Source organism: Myotis lucifugus, unplaced genomic scaffold (genome assembly GCF_000147115.1).
Source record: "Myotis lucifugus unplaced genomic scaffold, Myoluc2.0 scaffold_318, whole genome shotgun sequence".
Lineage (NCBI taxonomy): Eukaryota > Metazoa > Chordata > Mammalia > Chiroptera > Vespertilionidae > Myotis > Myotis lucifugus.
The window spans coordinates 481,150-499,819 of NW_005871366.1; the positions used below are offsets into that span (position 1 = coordinate 481,150).

General features: G+C 46.2%; 1 protein-coding gene across 1 annotated transcript in view; it reads left to right on the forward strand.

Moving 5' to 3' along the window:
• The window catches only part of BICRAL (BRD4 interacting chromatin remodeling complex associated protein like), a 36,631-nt gene that overhangs the window by 13,941 nt on the left and 4,020 nt on the right, over positions 1 to 18,670 (forward strand). The window contains 6 exon segments of the mRNA XM_023764146.1: positions 10,253 to 10,358; positions 11,147 to 11,244; positions 12,242 to 12,303; positions 13,155 to 13,300; positions 14,861 to 14,955; positions 17,605 to 17,707. Coding sequence (XP_023619914.1) covers positions 10,253 to 10,358; positions 11,147 to 11,244; positions 12,242 to 12,303; positions 13,155 to 13,300; positions 14,861 to 14,955; positions 17,605 to 17,707 — 610 coding nt within the window.

Consider the following 18,670-nt stretch of genomic DNA (forward strand, 5'->3'; position numbering starts at 1 on the left):
TGCAATATATTGGAAGAAACAAGAGTTGGATTAGGAGTCAGCACTCACTTGAAGGTCCTGCTTTGCCACTGACTGGTTTGTGGTCTAGGTTACTTAATTCTCTGAGCCCTAGATTTCTGTCCTTGAAAATGAGGAACCCTAGCTGTGCAACAGAATCACCCCAGGGAGCTTTTTAAAAATATGGTTTCCTGGGCCTCACGGCCATAAATTCTGATTTAAATGGTCTGGAGAAAGGGCTCTGGGCGTCAGCATTTTTCAAAAGCTCCCAAGTGATTCTCAAGTGCCACCGGGAGAGAGCCCCTGGGCTCCGCGCTTCCCAGGGCCCATTCATAACCCAGGCAGACAGCTGTGACAATTGTCCGGGTGATTAATCTGCCTGCGCTCTCTGGAAGGCCGGATTTCCACCACATTAATCTTCCTAAAACATTTGTGTAGTGACCTGAACCCAATCATCTGGGAGCTTCCTGTTGCCACAGGAGAAAGCACAAACCTCTGCCCGCCTGGCCGGTAAGGTTCTGCAGTCGGAAACCCTCCAGGCTAGGCCGGCTGACCCCATTTGCCCTGAATAACCCAGACTCTTTGTGAGCCTCTGGCCCTTGCTGATGGGCATTCATGGAATGTCCTTTCCCAACAGGTCCGAGTGCTTCCCCTCCTTCTGGCCCCACCCAAAGCCCCTGGGAGAATACAGCCTTTTCCCGTCTTCCCTTGATTTCTTCTCCGTACTTTTTGTTTGTCCTGCCCACTAGGTGCCTAACTGCTTGCTGTGCTGAATGTGTCCTTCATTGACTCAGCCACCCAACAGTCAGTCAGTGCCGGCCATGCCAGCCCTGGGCCAGTCCCAGGGACGCTGATCTCGTGCAGGGCGGGAAGCAGACAGATAAGCCCGCAGCCAGCCAGGATTGCAGCCTCTGGTAGAAGTGGTCGGAGTGCCAGGCCCTGGAAAGGAGCCTCTAAAAGTGAGATGCTTGGGAAAGGCTCCCTCGAGACTGGTTTTTGACGGAGACCTTCTAAGGGAGAAGGAAGACTTACCCAGCCAGAGAGGGCCTGAGTGAAGGCAGTGGGAACTGCAAGTGCAAAGCCTGGTGAGGAGCCCATGGTCCTGCAGAGGCGGGAAGGAGAACGTGTTCCGGTGAGGTGCCCCGTCATCCAGGCCCCCGTCTGCCACCCGGAGGAGCCAGTGTCATAATCATCATGAACTCATGAAGACCCGGCCCTGCCCAGTGGCAGGAGAGGTGGTGAGGAGTGAATGGATTTGAGCTAGGTTAGACAGCGCTTCCACTTGATTGGCTGTAGTGAGGAGTAAGGATGGCACACAGGGTCCTGACGGGGACAAGGCTCACGGAGATAGAGCGCATGTGTGGTTTGAAGGGAAGCTAGGAGTTTAGGATGTTTGTCAAGTCTGAGGTACCTGTAAGACAACAAAGTTTTATGGTTAAAGGCTTTATACTAGTATACCAAAGCATCCAACCAAGACAGGGGCAGACATGGGATCCATCAGCATGTAAGTTGTCATCAGAGCAGTGGAGGTGAATGAAACGGGCCAGGGAGAGCGTGGAAGCAGAGAAGAAAAAGCGCTGGGAAAGAACCCAAAGCACCTCGACGTGTAGGGGATGGACACAGAAAGAGGAGTGCACAGGTGAGGCTCCGACAGTTCCTGAAGGAGGAGTAAAACGAACAGGGTTCAGCATTGGAAGCTGGGGAAGGAGAGCGTTGCAGGTAGGAGGAAAGAGGTCTACGGAGTGAAGAGTCTCTGAGAAGTCAGTGGAGGTCAGAATCGAGACGTGGCTGACGGGTTTAGCAACGAGGAGGCAGTAGCTGACCTTGGGGAGGCTCATTTCATGGAGTGCTAGGTGCAGAAGCTCATTGCAATAGACCGAGGAGAGAGCGGGAGGTGTGGTGATGAGAACAGACAACTTTCAGAAAATGAAGGTAACAGACAGCAGTAGCTACAAGGATGTGTGGGGGTCACAGAAATTATTTTTTTTAAGAAACGGGAAAGGCTTGAGTTTTCTTCAAAGCAGACAGAGGAGAAGGACGTGAATTCGAGAGCACTGGTGGGATTCTTTGTAGAAAAAGGGGATGCCTCTTCCATTGTAACTAGAGAAGGGAAGGATGAAAGCCAGTGCAGGAAAGGTTGTATCTTTGAAAGTTAAATGAGTTCTCACCCGGCTTACAGGTTTGAAAATAACGGAATAGCGTTCAGTGGAGAATGAGCCAAGGAGCCATCTAGGGGAAAGAAAGGATTGCTGGACAGGAAAGAGGTGGGACCATAATTACAGGGCACTGATCAAATGCGTTCTGTGCGCCTGGGTGTTTTCTGGAGGGTAAACTTGTTTTTTTTCAATCTTTATTGTTGTAAGTATTACATATGTCCCCTTGTTCCCCCCATTGTCCCCCTTACCCCCCTGCCCCAGGCCCTCACCATCCCACTGTCTGCGTCCATGGGTTATACATATATGCATACAAGGTCTTTGGTTGATTACCTCCCACCTCCCCCCACCCCCCCTTCCCTCCGAGATTCCACACTCTGTTCCATGCTTCCGTGTCTCTGGATCAACTCCATTCATCAGTTTACTTAGATTCCACATGAGTGCCATCATGTAATATTTATCTTTCTCTGACTGATTGATTTCACTTAGCATGATACTCTCCAGGTCCCTCCAATGCTGTCTCAAAGGGTAAGAGATTCTTCTTTTTTAATGCTGCATAGTATTTCATGATATAAATGTATCACAGCTTTTTTATCCACTCACCTACTGATGGGCACTTGGGCTGTTTCCAGATCTTAGTATTGTAAATTGTGCTGCTATGAACATAGGGATGCATACATTCTTTTTGATTAGTGTTTCTGGATTCTTAAGATATATTTCTAGAAGTGGGATCACTGGGTCAAATGGCAGTTTCATATTTAATTTTTTGAGGAAACTCCATACTGTTTTCCATAATGGCTGCACCATTGGCATTCCCACCAGCAGAGTAAGAGGGTTCCCTTTTCTCCACATCCTCGTGAGCACTTGTTGTTTGTTGATTGGTTGATGGTGGCCATTCTGGCAGGTGTGAGGTGATACTTCATTGTCGTTTTAATTTGCATCTCTCTGATGATCAGTGACTTTGAGCATTTTTTCATATGCCTCTAGGCCATCTGTATGTCCACTTTGGATAAGTGTTTATTTATTTTTTAAATATATTTTATTGATTTTTGAGAGGAAGGGAGAGAGATAGAGAGTTAGAAACATCGATGACAGAGAAACATTGACCAGCTGCCTCCTGCACACTCCCTACTGGGGATGTCCCCGCAACCAAGGTACATGCCCTTGACCGGAATCGAACCTGGGACCCTTCAGTCCGCAGGCTGACGCTCTATCCACTGAGCCAAACCAGTTAGGGCGGATAAGTGTTTATTTAGGTCCTTTGCCCATTTTTTGATTGGATTGTTTGTTTTCCTCCTGTTAAGTTATATGAGTCCCTTATATATTTTGGATATTAACCCTTTATCAGATATATCATTGCCAAATATGTTCTCATACCGTGGACTCCCTTTTCGTTTTGTTGATGGTTTCTTTTACTGTGCATAAGTTATTCATTTATTTATTTTATTATTAGTTGATTTCAGAGAGGAAAGGAGAGGGAGAGATAGAAACATCAATGATGAGAGAGAATCATTGATCGGCTGCCTCCTGCACGCCCTACACTGGGGATCAAGCCTGGGATCAAGCCTGTGCCCTTGACCAGAATCGAACCTGGAACCCTTCAGTCCTCAGGCCAACACTCTATCCACTGAGCCAAACCAGCTAGGGCAGAAGCTTTTTATTTTTATACTAGAGGCCCGATGTACGAAAATTCATGCAAGAGTAGGCCTTTCTTCCTCCAGCTGCTGGCTCTGGCTTCCCTCCGGCACCTGGGACCCAGGCTTCCCTCCTCTGGCCGCCGGCAGGCACCCGGGACCCACGCTGCTTCCCTCCGGCCCTGGCTTCCTCAGGAAGGACGAACGGTCTAATTAGCATATTACCCTTTTATTATTATAGAAGATAGATAGTCCCATTTGTTTATTTTTTCTTAGTTTCCTTTGCCCTAGGAGTTGTATCCTAAACATATTGCTCCAAGAGATGTCTGGGATTTTGCTGCCTATAGTTTCTTCTAGGATTTTTATGGTTTCCCGACTTATGTTTAAAGCTTTTATCCATTTTGAGTTATTTTTGTGTATGGTGTAAGTTGGTGGTCTAGTTTCATTTTTTTGCATATATTTGTCCAATTATCCCAAAACTATTTATTGAGGAGACTTTTTTACTCCATTGTATGTTCTTGCCTCCTTTGTTAAATATTGAGTGTAATGGCTTGGGTTGATTTCTGGGGTCTCTGTTCTGTTCCATTGAGCTATATCTGTTCCTGTGCCAGTACCAGGCTGTTTTGATTATAGTGGCTTTGTAGTATAACTTGATATTTGGCATTGTGATTCCTCCAACTTTGTTCTTCTTTCTCTAGATTGCTGCAGCTATTTGGGGTCTTTTTTGGTTCCAAATAAATTTTTGTAGTATTAGTTCTAGATCTGTGAAGTATGCTGTTGGTATTTTAATAGGGATTGCATTGAATCTGTAGATTGCCTTGGGTAGTATGGACATTTTAATGATGTTGATTCTACCAATCCATGAACACGGAATATTCTTTCATTTGTTTATATCTTCTATGGATGGTAAACTTTGAGAGGACAAAGACTGAGTTTGGTATTCTTCAGCCACCTTCTCTGTGGTTACCACAGTACTGTATATACAGTTGATACCCAGATGTCTCAGTCATGGTACTTTGGGTTGCAACTATCAGAAACTCACCCCCCAAAAACAATAAAATAGACTGTCAAACTACAGCAGGAAGGCTGGGGAGGGTTGGGTGGGAGGTAAGAGATCAACCAAAGGACTTGTATGCATGCATATAAGCATAACCTATGGACGCAAGACACTGGGGTGGGGGGTGAGGGCATGTGCCGGGGGTTAGGGGAGGCCAGGGGAAGGTCAATGGGGGAAAAAATGAGACATATATACTACTATTTGTAATACTTTAAACAATAAAATAAAAGAAAAATAATATAATAAAATAAGATAATAAATAAAATAATATAAAATAAAATAAAAAAAGAAACTCACCCTAACACATTTCGCAAAACAAGGGGAATGTCCAGAAAATACTAGTAGAGTACAGCTCCTTCTAAGGGTCGGAAACCAGTCTCATGCTGCTCCCTCAGCCTCCTCGAGATAGTGTGACCACTTCTCTGTCCTTCCCCGCTCTCTCCCACTCTTAGCTGGACCGACATGGCCACCAGGCCAGCTTTACGTATTACCCAGCATGTAACAGAGACTACAAGTGCAGTGGTTTCAGAACTTAGCAATACATTCAAATCACCTGGAGAGCTTTTTAAACGTCTAAAAGCCTAAGCCCCACATTGGACTTCTGAATCGATCTTTGTGATCAGAACCCAGAAACTTTGTCTTTCAGAAGCGCCCCAGGTGATCTTGATACAATCAGTCTATAAACTTGCATTAAAGAACCACTGCGCTTGGGTATTTACCTCTCCTCCCCTCCCCCACCCCACCCCCATTCTAAATTCCCAGGAGAGAGTCTGATTGGCCCCTCGTGGGCAGAGGCTAGGGCTGTGGGTGACAGGAGTAGGTGGCATGCAGGGCCTCTGCTGCTCTGTACCAGGAGCCAAAATAAAGAGGACGCCCCTCTGCCCCCCTGGCAGGCTTGGCACTTTTAGATGGAAGAAAAGGTGCTCCTTCCCTGGGTGTTAGCTCTTCGCCCCTCTGGCAGGTAACTCGTCTGTGTGTCCTCTAACCCGCTGGCTCTGGCACAGCTCTGTGGCAGTGGGGCGTTTCCCAGGGGAGGGTGTGGTTGGGCACATCCCAAATGGTTTCTCTCATTCAGCAAATGCCTGTTGTTGGATAAATATCATCTTGCTAATTTGTTATTTATTTGTTTTTAATTTTTACAAGAGTTTGAGTCAAACTGAGGACATATGCCAGGAGCAAGATCTCAGATGCTCCCAAAAATTGACAGTTTTGCAGCTTTTTTATGCATCTGAGATTAAGGGGGAATATAAGAAAGATTACATGAGGATGGGAGAAAGCCAGGCGGGGCCTGGATTACAGGATCGCTAACAAGATTGTGTGCTCTCTTGAGGGTGGTTATGGCTCATATCAAATGTGTGTAAACCTGGATGCATAAAAACAATGGACAGGGCTTACTTAAAGAAAGACAAACCTTTTACTAAAACATTTTAAGTCTGGGGGTGGCTGCCCACCATTACCTGCCCACTTAGGAATTTTTTTTTTAAATATATTTCTTTATTGATTTCAGAGAGGAAGGGAGAAGGAGAGAGAGATAGAAACATCAATGATGAGAGAGAATCATTGATTGGCTGCCTCCTGCACACCCCCCAATGGGGAACCAGCCCGCAACCCAGGCATGTGCCCTTGGCCGGAATCGAACCCGGGACCCCCCAGTCTGCAGGCCGACGCTCTATCCACTGAGCCAAGCCGGCCAGGGCTGCCCACCTAGGAATTTATGATCAGATCACCTTGCAAGGATACTTTCCAGGACCCTTTTTGTTCACAAATTTTGGTCATAAGTCAATCTAAAGAATACATTGATGACCAAACTTTTAGTTGGATCATCTAATCTGTAATTGGCTTCTTTCAAAGTGTACCACAGAGATTGAAATTAACATATTAAGTATTCTGATTCATGGTGTCGTGATAATTCATGGGGTCTAAAGAGTTAAAATTGTACATTGATATTAGCAGAGTTCTTGGAGCCAAGTACTCAACCAAATATCCTTAAGTAGCTTCTCTATTTGTGAAGAAAATACATTCCAAGAGCAGGTCTTCCCTTAGAGTTCAGTAAAAACCACAGAATGATAAATGTTATTTCTGGAAGATTTTCATCTGTGGGCATAGGAATAGGACAGTGATGGCGAACCTTTTGAGCTCGGCGTGTCAGCATTTTGAAAAACCCTAACTTAACTCTGGTGCCGTGTCACATATAGAAATTTTTGGATATTTGCAACCATAGTAAAACAAAGACTTATATTTTTGATATTTATTTTATATATTTAAATGCCATTTAACAAAGAAAAATCAACCAAAAAAATGAGTTCGCTTGTCATAGGTTCGCCATCACTGGAATAGGAGAAAGTTGATGGCTCCTGGGGAGAGGAGAGCTGGACTGGGAGGAGGGACTGGCCCTGTGACTTCTGCTCCAGTGGAATTCATTCACTCTTTTTTTTCCAATTATAAGAGAAAGTTTATTTAGAAAGTCACAGACGTAGAAAAAGTGAGCAGCAGGGTGGGCTCAGGAAATAAGTTACAGAGGCAAAAGAAGGACCTCTGGAGCTGTAAGGTGTCTGGGGAAGATGAGGGGAAGGGAAAGGCACAGGCACACTCCAGAGACAGTGCGCCTCATTCACTTTTTTTATTTTTTATTTTTATAAGATTTTTAAAATATATTTTTATTAATTTCAGAGAGAGAGAGGGAGAGGGGGAGAGAGATAGAAACATCAATGATGAGAACATCATTGATCAGCTGCCTCCTGCGCACCCCCTACTAGGAGTTGAGCCCGCAACCCGGGCATGTGCCCCGACCTGGAATTGAACTGTGACCTCCTGGTTTATAGGTTAACGCTCAAGCATCGAGCCACACCGGCTGAGCATGGGTAAGAGTTTTTATAAGAGTTTATTTGAGCCAATCTAATGGCATATGCCGGGAGCAAGCTCTCGAATGCTCCTTGCTCATTGTTATTTAACAACTGTTTTCTGGGTGCTCACTGTGGCGCAGGCCTGTTCTGGTGCTGGGATGCCACAGTGAACCAGACAGCAAAGTCCTGCCCTGGCAGTGAGTGGACTGGGAGCAACCAGTGCACTTCTGGAGACAGCGGATCTTTCCAGACATGCAGACCTGTGAGTCAGGGGACTCCAGTGTAGGCGCCAGACCAGGTTCCACCTGGCTTACCCCCCCACCAACCTCCTGCTCCCCCCACAGCGTGACAGTTACATTGACAGTCCTAGTCCCAAGGGAAGGGACGCAGCGAGGAGCACGGGCAGCAGAGGCTGAGAACTCAGGTGCCGATGCTCAGCACCCACACGGGCCCACAAGGGGCTGTAAAACACGGGCCCAAACGCACTGAGAGGAGACACGCCTCTGCACACCCAGCCATATTGTCAGACACGCCCGTGCCTATACCCTCAAATGATGGCAGATTTTCCAATGTTTGTTTTTCTTTTTTTCTTCTTACTCTTCTGTATTGTGAAATAGAACACATTTAGAAAAAAATGCATAAAACAAATGTACAGTTAAATAATTATAGAGCAAATACCCATCCATTTAGCCACTCAAGAAATAAAATATTACCACCACCCCCAGAAACACCCTCTTCCATGTGCCTCTCCTGACTTTTATGGCGATCTCTTCCTTGCTTTTCTCTTTTTTCCCCTTGCTTTTCTTTATAGTTTTACTCCTTAATGTATGCATGGATTTTGATTTATTTGACTGTTTAGTAGCTAAGAGTCATTCCAGGTCATGTCCGATAAATGAGAGGGAGAGCATTTTCTCAAAACAAAAGGTGTGCGCTCTGAAGCAGTCAGGATGGTGTTCTTCTGTGTCGTGTGAACGGTGAACAAGGTGTATTGGTGGAATTCCAAACGTTGTGTACTGGCCACACTGCCGTCCATATAAATTCTGGTTTCTCTGTTTTTCTGTTGATCTCGTTATCTCAGAGTCCCGTGCATAGCCTTGCCCTGTCCCAACTTCTGTCTGTTTTGTTTCTTCCTGGGAGTGGCCCTTAGTGTCCCCCCTGGAAACGTTTGTGAGGAGACCCAGGCCTCTCCTCAGCACGTGTCCGCTGGGGAAGAGATGCCCTGGAGTGGAAGGGTGTGGAGTTACATTCTGGGGGAAATACATGAAAACTGGAGAATTTTCCCCCAGGGTTTTCATACTAAGAACTTATTGTCTGTCTACCTAGAGTGGTGTAAGGTCTACCCTGCCCTGCTAATGGCAGGATGAACCAGGGGGCCGTTTCCGACCTAAGGACAGAACTAAATGAGCTTAGTTGGTCAGGCGTTGCCAGGTCTATATGAGCACCCACACGTGAACGGTTGGTGAGAACATTGCACTTAGGCCAGGGTCACAGTTTAAGGCGCCTGTGGAGATGGTTAGGCTGAACTCTAAATCCACTATACAAAATAGAAAACTGAAGAAAAAACTCTGAAAACCTGAGGCATGATGAAGTAGCATAACAGAGAGGATTAAAAGTGTAAAGTAGTTTAAAAGCCCTTTATTGTCTTACCTTAAATGCTTTATAGAGGTAACATGTTTTTAGTGAAAAAGAACTTGGAGTCCTCAAACATCATCCAGCCTTAGCTGATTTGGCTCAGTGGATAGAGCGTCGGCCTGCGGACTGAAGGGTCCTGGGTTCGATACTAGTCAAGGGCACATGCCCAGGTTGCGGGCTCGATCCCCAATAGGGGGCGTGCAGGAGGCAGCCCATCAATAATTCTCTCTCATCATTGATGTTTCTCTCCATCTCCCTTCCTCTCTAAAATCAATAAAAATATATTTTTAAAAAATAATAATAATAATAAGTTTTTAAAAAAATCATCCAGTTCATCTTCCTCATGTATAGAAAAGAAGCACACAACAGTTTAAATATCAGATAATGTTTCTAATAATATTTGCGTAGGCCAATGTTTGATTGAGTTTACATTTCCCAGTTACATGCCACCTGATGTTGACATGAAGCAGGTAAAATGTACTTTAGACCCTCTGCACAGAAGAAAGTGGGTGTAGACAGTACATCTGGGGTTGGCACATGGGCCCTGACCAGGTGCTCGAAGCCAATGCAGACGCCACGTCAGGACTGACCGTCGGGGTCATAATCCTTGCAGGTGGCATATAAAATCGCCGGGGATGGAAACAGTTCTGGCTCAGCTTGTGTCTGAGCTCCACAGGCGTGGTCCCCTGAGCAGAGGGCGGTCTGCTGTCGGTCCGGCTCCCGGCTATCGGGTCTGAAAGGCCAGTGTGCCTGCAGGTTTGAGGTACTCTTCGTTCTCCAGTGTGAAAGGAGAGCGTGTTAGGACTTCTGTTTGGGTTTGTAATCTAAGCTGAAGGTAGTGCCAGGTAGGCATTAACAGACGTGGTTGGCATTAAGTAATCTGTTAAAGCTTTTACTCATGAAATTAATGTTTCCATCTTGGCAATGTTTTGACAGGCTCAGAAGAAATGTTTGAATCAGACTTGCCCCATTTCTGCTTCCAAGACCCCCGATGGCCTGAGGCAAGCACAGATTCCTGGCCTCCTGAGCACCGCACTGCCAGGTCAGGAGCCTTCGTCGCAAGCTCGTCCCTGTCTCCCGACACCCAGGACACTTCTCGCATCCCTCCTCCTGCATGCAGTCTTTCTGACGCACTCGCACCTCTACTCTGATCATTCCTTTCTTCTCTATCCTTTTCACGTTGCACCTGTAGCATCATTTTATACACCAGTAAGCAAGAAAAAAGCGCTTCTAATTAAATTATGTGAAATAATGTGCTGCTTAGAAACAACACAATCTAGTATTCTATGGCACAGGTGGCTTTGTAATTTTCCTTGTGCTGCTTCCTATATGTAGATTTAGAATCCCACCGAGACTAAAAATATTGTGCCAGTGTCTCCCGCTTTTCCTAAAGCTTCAAACACCTGCATTGCTCAGTAAGCACTAGAAAGGCAAAAGCAAGAGCACGCCTAGTCAGTCCCCTATTTGGGCCTCCCTTTCTTTCCGTTGTGAGTGCTTTGCGTTTTGGTAATGCTGACAGATTACTAGCTTGAGGCCTATTCCTCAGACCATAGGTAATTTGAAACTGTAGCATTGACAGCTTTTATTTATTTACGTATGTATTTATTTCTACTTATTATTCTAACTGGGCTTTACTAATCCCCGCCTCTGCCTCCAGAGGTTTTGTCGATAAATGTACTTCCTGCTCCCCTTCCTCACATCAAGCATCCATGATAAGGAAGCCCTTTCGGAATGTTCCGTAACCTGTGCGCACTGTGTCCAGGGTTGTACGATGGGCCTGCTTTACTGTTTCTGTTGAACATTGTCTTTCTTGTGTGTTCATTCAAATAGGGCAGGATTCTGGAAGCAAAGTTATATCCGCATCCTTAGGAACCGCACAACCTCAGCAGGAAAACGTAGGATCCTCTCCTGGCCAGCCAGCTGTGCAGGTAGGACACAGTTTATGAAGCTTCTTTCAACGTTCAGTGTCATTGAAAGGAAATGTGTGATCACCTGCGTGCTTCCTGCTGCCGGCACTGTCTCCACAGTCAGCCCGGTGCCTGTGTGACCACAAACGTGCTCACTGAGGACCTTCCCCCAGGTCCAGGCCTTGCTATGTTGATGTTTATGGGATGAATGTGTCTGTTCTGCTTCTCACATGTTCACAGTGCTATTACGTTTTCATCAATAGTATACCAGCAGCCAACACAGAGTAGGCACTCAAAATATGTAGTTTACTATTGAATGATATCACTTACTATCATATCAAAGTGGATTATTCCTCTTAGTTATACTGAGATATTTTTTTTCTGCAGTAACAACCAGGAGTGTATGAAGTAGTCCCTATGGTCTTTTAACTCAATGCTGATCTAAAAAGGAAGGGAAAAAAGTTGTTTTTAGCTTACGAAGGCCGCAGTTTCTTCTCCATCAAACTTAGCAATCCGTGATAGTTTAGTGAAACTTGTTGTAGTCCGGGCCTGCCTGGCCCCCTCAGGGAAGGATCTGGTTCATTCTCAGGTTCCTTAACATTATGAAACGCCTACTAGATTACACGCCTAACTATGAAGGAGCTCAAAGTGTTTGCTCCCTTATTTACCACTGAGAAGATGAACTCAGTAATGTCTACTGAATTTTCAGATGTTCATGGAGTTGGTACCCACAAATGTACTTCCTCAGAAATACAAGGATGCACTCGCAGAGGGAGGTGGGGATTCGGGCTTTAAGGTCCAGGCTGAGTCCTCCCAAGGAGCCATAGCACAGCTTTCGTGATCTGACACAGTGCCACTCCGCCACACGCGTCTATGGGCTTTCAGAGCACATTCTACATCCTTAGAATACGCTCTCGATAGCGAGTTGAAAGTACTCAAGACATGGTGACCTTTATGTGTAACTGCATCCTGCTTGTGTTTTCAAGAAAAGGGAATAAAAGGTGTGTTTTGTCCGTAGGTGGATGGTCATTCGGGAGGACAGAAGAGGCCTGCCGCAAAACAGCTAACTAAAGGGGCTTTGTGAGTGACCTTGGCTACCACTCATTTTGAACATTCCTCTAGGTTCCTAACCTTCAGTGCATATACCACAGAAGTCAGGTTATAATAACACATACGGTGTTTGTAAACATATACTTTGAAAATCCATTCCTACAATTTGTTTCCATTAGGACCTATAAATATCTCAAATGTAGTTTGAGGCTACTGTCTGCTCTCTTGTTCTTTTTTAAAATATATTTTTATTGATTTCAGAGAGGAAGGGAGAGAGAGATAGAAACATCAATGATGAGAGATAATCATTGTTCAGCTGCTTCCTGCACGCCCCCTACTGGGGGTTGAGCCCGCAACCGGGGCATGTGCCCTTGACTGGAATTGAACCCGGGACCCTTCAGTTCACAGGCCAACCGCTCTATCCACTGAGCCAAACTGGCAAGGGCTGCTGTTTCGTTCTTAAGGAGAAGCAGCCTTTGCCGTCTCAGTATACCACGTGCCCTGTGGCTGGCCAGGCGTCTCTGAGGGGAGCATGGTTTGATAAACTCCTACGTTCAGAACAGAAATGTTCGCATAAGCGTAGTTGGCCGTTGCTCAGGCGTTGCCGGCCTGTGTGAGCCCCACGCGTGCGTGGTTGGTAGGAGCACTGAGCTTCCGAGGCCAGGCCAGAGTGTGCCTTCCCTGTGGGTGGTTACACCGAACTCTGAACCACCCTGGTGTACAGTGTGAAACTAGGAAAACCAGAAGTGCTATCCTTTGAACAGTGACAGTCCTGTATGTCTTACTCCCTCTGCATGCAAAGGGTCCCGTTCCTTCTTTCTCAGGGAGGGGTTCCCTTTCTTCCCGTGACTCTGCATCGACGTGCAGTTTCTCTCTTGCAGCATCCTCCAGCAGCTGCAGAGGGACCAAGCCCACGCCGTGACGCCCGATAAAAGTCAGTTCCGGTCTCTCGGTGACGCGGTGCAGAGGCTGCTCTCCTACCACGTGTGCCAGGGCTCCATGCCCACCGAGGAGGACTTGAGGAAAGGTAACCCGCCGTGACCCCTCAGCGCCCTCTGGGGATGCCCCCAGATGGTAGCCAGGCTATTGTTTTTGGGTGGTTTTTTTGGGGGGGGGGTGTTTTAAGCCTACAGCACCCGGTATTCCCAGGCAGTCTCCCATCCAAGTACTAACCAGGCCCGACCCTGCTTAGCTTCTGAGATCAGACGAGATCGGGCACGTTGAGGCTATTGTTTTTATCACAGTTTATGTACTCTGTTTCCCAGCCTGTGTTTAGGGTCGTGGCTTATTCTTCTCAGTATTCTGGGAAGGGATACCCATGTGCCAGAGTCTTCTATGGACACATCTTGGGGGCAGTAAAGGCACAGCATTGTTTGGGCTGCTGGCTGCAGAGGGGACGGCTCTGCCCAGGGCCTCAGGCGGAGTCTTCCTGTTTAGGCGAGTGCACACCCTTAGCTCCCACTACCAGTTCTATGAGTTGCATCGATCCTTCAGCCCCAGACATTCTTACAGGTTCCAAAGTGAGTCCAGGGCATTGCTGTTTGTCAAGAAACTGGCAAAAAGGGGCTGAGGATAAGTTCCTTGTCCCAACCTGGAACTCAGCCCGGTCTCACTCCTGACCCGCTGCCTCCCCAGCGGTGCAGCTCACCTAGCTCTGCCTCCCTCCCACCACCATGCCCAGGCTGCCTCCAGAGTTCCCCCACTGCTTGCGTCCTCTTCAGCTGCCAGGCTCGCTCCCACAGGAAAGGTGAACCGGCCGTAACCCCACAGGCCACTGTGACACCAGGGGTCTCTGAGCTGAGCGTTGTGGTCTCGGTCAGTCCATGTGAGCTTCCTGGGGAGGCCCAGGTCCAACATTGGGCAGGGGCGTGAAGACTCTAAGAGTGAAGTAGAAATGTGAGACCTTGGGGACCAACAGACAGGACAGAGCCACGGCACCATGGCCTGCAAGGGACCATGAGCTAGTTTGTCTTTAGATAACACTGTCTGCCTTCATTGTCCCAGCTGTTAACTTTTTTATATGATCTGCAGGGAGGGAGGCTTGATATTAGTGTGATATTATTTTCTTTTATAGGTGATTTTAAAAATACTATGTTTTTGGATTCTTTTTTTTTTTAATCCTCACCTGAGGATATTTTTCCAGAGAGAGAGAAGGACAGAGAGAAATATCGATGTGAGAGAAGCACATCGATTGGTTGCCTCCTGCACATGCCCTGACCTGGGCCCAGGCTGGGGAGGAGCCTGCAACCGAGGTACGTGCCCTTGACCGGAATCGAACCCAGGACCCTCCGGTCTGCAGGCCAACTCTCTTTCTACTGAGCCAAACCACTGAGGGCTGTTTTTGGATTCTTAGTTAAAATTAATAGAAGCTAGTATTGAACTCAGTTTCCACAATCACAGACCGGTGGACAGTGAGGGAAGGCAGTGCAGAAGCACGACGCTCAGTCATGAAAAGCTGACTGAGAAGAGGAAATGGCCACAGACAGGACCTGTTTGAACAGGGGAAGAACAATGCATTTCAGTCCTGAGAACTGAAGACCTATGGGTGGTTGGCACTCTCTTACTATTTTCCTCTCTCTTCTTACAGTCGACAATGAATTTGAAACAGTTGCCACTCAGCTCCTAAAAAGGACGCAAGCTATGCTTAACAAGTACAGATGCCTGCTCCTGGAGGATGCCATGGTAAACGCTGCTGCAAGCACATTTGGTCTTAAACCCTGCAGGTCACAGCTACTGGTTCAGAGAGAAAAACGTCGGGAATTACGTTTCCCCATAGTTTAAAAGGCACAGATATTTAAGTTTGCAGAAAACCTTACACTTGACTGTTATACTACCAGCAGCAGGTGATATCTATTGCGCGGTACCTGGTTGCTCACCGTCAGTGCTCCTGTGATTGTTCCAAATAGGAACCTAGGCTCTGGTTAAGTAATTCACCCAGGATCATAGCTAGTGAGTCTGTCGGGCAATTAGCAGAGCCCGGATGCAGCCCAGCCCCCTGACGCCTGGTCCACTCTCTGATGCTGTGTGCTGCCCTCCCCAGCCCAGAGGGGGAGGCCTGGGGGCACCGCCAGTGAAGGTTCACAGCAGCAGCTGAACAGACGAGGTGATGACAGGTGTTACAGTTAGTTTTGTCTTGTTTTTATTTGATTGTTAGCCTGTCATAAAATTCACGCTTAATTTTCAAATGTACAACCTGATGGTTTTTAGCATATTCACAAGATTGTGCAACCATCACCACTGTCTAATTCCAGAACATTTTCAACACCTCAAATAGGAACTAGCATTGCTTTTAAAGCACCAGTTAGAGAAAGGAGTAAGGTATCTCAGGGAATGATGGAAAGACCAAACCTAGATTTTAGCAGTTCTAAAAACATATATAAATTGGTCTCTTTCAGTGGTTTTCAGTTTGAGATCAACTTTGGAAATGTTCTGTGGAGGATTAATTGAACTACATTATACATGTACACAATATTGTGTAAATATGTAGATATGTTTGTGCTTTTATATGTACTAGAGACCCGGTGCACAAAATTTGTGCACTGGGGAATGGAGAGGTCCCTTAGCCCGGCCTGCGCCCTCTCGAGGTCCAGGACCCCTCGCTCCTTACCACCTGCCTGCTCACTGCTCCTTAACGTTTGGCTTGCTGCTCCTTAGCACTGCTGCGGAAATGGGAGAGGCTCCCGCCACCTCTGCTGCACTCGCCAGCTGTGAGCCTGACTTCTGGCTGAGCTGCGCTCCCCCTTTGGGAACACAGCTGCCCCCTGGTGGTCAGTGTGCATCATAACGACCAGTCGTTCTGGTTGTTCCACCCTAATGGTCGCTTAGGCTTTTATTATATATGTGTGTGTGTGTGTGTGTGTGTGTGTGAGTGTATGCGCATTTCTAATATATTTTTACTTAAAAGTATGCCTCCAAAATCTGAAATAGTTGTTCTTTTTGTTGTTGCTGTTGTTAATCCTCACCAGAGGATATTTTTCCATTGATTTTTAGAGAGAGTGGATGAGAGAGGGAAAGACAGAGAGAAACATTGATGTGAGAGAAACACATTGATTGGTTGCCTCCTGCATGCACCCTGACCAGGGTCCAGGTCAGGGTGGAGCCTGCAACTGAGGTACATGCCCTTGACTGGAATTGAATCCAGGACCCTTTGGTCCATAGGCCAACGCTCTATCCACTGAGCCAAACCGGCTAGGGCTGAAATAATTGTTCTTATATTGGTAACCATTTCTAAAACAAAATTGTGAGATGTCAAAAAGACTATCATTATTGAGGAAAGGACCACTTGTTTGGTCAAATTGTAACTGCCATGAGTTTTCATGTTAAATAAGACCCAGAAATGTAACTTTAGATTTGATTCTGTATGGCACAAACTAATTTTAAGGAAAGCCCTAAAAAAATCACAAATTTAAGCGTAGCAGAGTGCAAAGTTAAAAGGTCGTTCTAAGGAAAAGATTTCCAACATGTTAGCAGAAGGGGAATAAGAAAGGTACAAAACATTATGTATTGTTGCTACCATTTGTGTGCAAAATATTAAAAAAAAGAGAACATAATGTGTGTATGTGCATGATCTGTCTCTGGAAGTGTATTAAACTGCTAGGCACGGGGTGCCTCCAGGGAGAGACACTGGGGTGGGAAGGGCACAGGGGGAGGCGGAGAAGGGTTTACTTTTCACGTCCCCTTTAGTGCCAATGTGTAGATTACCTTTCCCCAAAAAATACAATGTTATTTATTTATACATTTTTTATTTTATTTTCAAACCTGTATGATTTTATTAATTGGTGTCTCCCCAATAAATTCAACGAGAGAGAGAGAGAGAGAGAGAGAGAGAGAGAGAAACAGAAGAGAGAAACAGAGATAAAAAGATAAGATGATATGTCCATCATTGCCCTGGGAGTACTCACCTCATTTAGGTAAAAATACAATTTAAAAAAAATGCATCCTAGCCTGGCCAGTGTGGCTCAGTGGTTGAGCATCGACCTATGAACCAGAAAGTCACGGTTCGATTCACAGTCAGGGCTCTTGCCCAGGTTGTGGCTCGATTCCCAGTGTGGGGCATGCAGGAGGCAGTCGATCAATGATTATATCTCATCATTGAAGTTTCTATCTCTCCCTCTCCCTTCCTCTGTGAAATCAATTAAAAAATAAGAACAAAAAAACAAATATTTTTTTTTAAAAAATGCATCCTATGTGGCAAGGAAAAATTTGACTTTATGGGACACCTGGAACTTAGACATTAAACTCTCATTTCTGACTGCTTCCGTTCCAAAGATGCAAGGAGATGCTTGCGCTTGTTAAAGGGCACCTGGGATGACTGGACTCTCTCCTTTTCAGCGGATTAATCCCTCGGCTGAGATGGTGATGATCGACAGAATGTTCAACCAGGAGGAGAGGGCGTCTCTGTCCCGGGACAAGCGGCTGGCACTTGTGGACCCTGGTAAGTCACGTGGGGTGGAAAGCGGTCGTCGGGTATCAGGGTTCTCTCCTTCGAGTTTTCCGATGATTATTCAGGAAGTTTTTCTGTATTTTAGATGTAATTCTAGTTCCTTCTTGGGAACATGTCATTGTAGCCTCCACTTACTCTGCCGCCATTTTTAATCCTCGAGATATGGACTCTATATTTTATGAGGTTACGAGGCATGGGGAGATGTTTCTGTTACACAAGTCTCTGCACCACAAATGCCCGTCATCGGCTGCTGCCTGACTGACGCCCAATACCGTCCACGCGCACCGTTCTCCAGGGAGCAGGCAAACTTGGTGCTTTGCACAACAGCCCTATTTTACCTTCAAATTGCTATCTGTTTCTTTCCATCCTCATCACATTGGTTTTTCCATTAGTAAGATGGCAAATTTTTTGTTTGTTTTGTTAATCCTCACCTGAGGATATTTTTCCATTGATTTTTTTAGAGAGAGTGGAATGGAGGGGGAGAGACAGAGAGAAACACTGATGTGAGAGAGAGACATCGATTGGTTGCCTCCCGAATACCCCAACCAGGGCAGGGAATCGAACCCCTGACCCTTCAGTCTGCAGGCCCATGCTCTATCCACAGAGCTAAACCAGCTAGGGCAGTAAGATGGCAATTTCATCACAGCATTTGAAAATACTAGTAAAATCATATAACGCTGGTGCTGGACCAATGATGGCTTGTGCTAACCAGTTTTAACTAGAAGGTAAGCACCAATAAAAGGATAATATAAAAGGCTGCATGGGAAAAAAAAAAGATTACTGAAAACAAGATAATTCTTTTCCTGGACAGGACGCATGTTGACCTGGCAGAGTGCAGCTGGTTATTCCAGGTCCCACGTGTGTCTTAGGGACTGACGTGCCATCACCCAAAGACACACAGTCCCTCACTCCCACCCCTGCCCGAGCCTCCTCCTGGAGCTCGCTGCTCCGGGG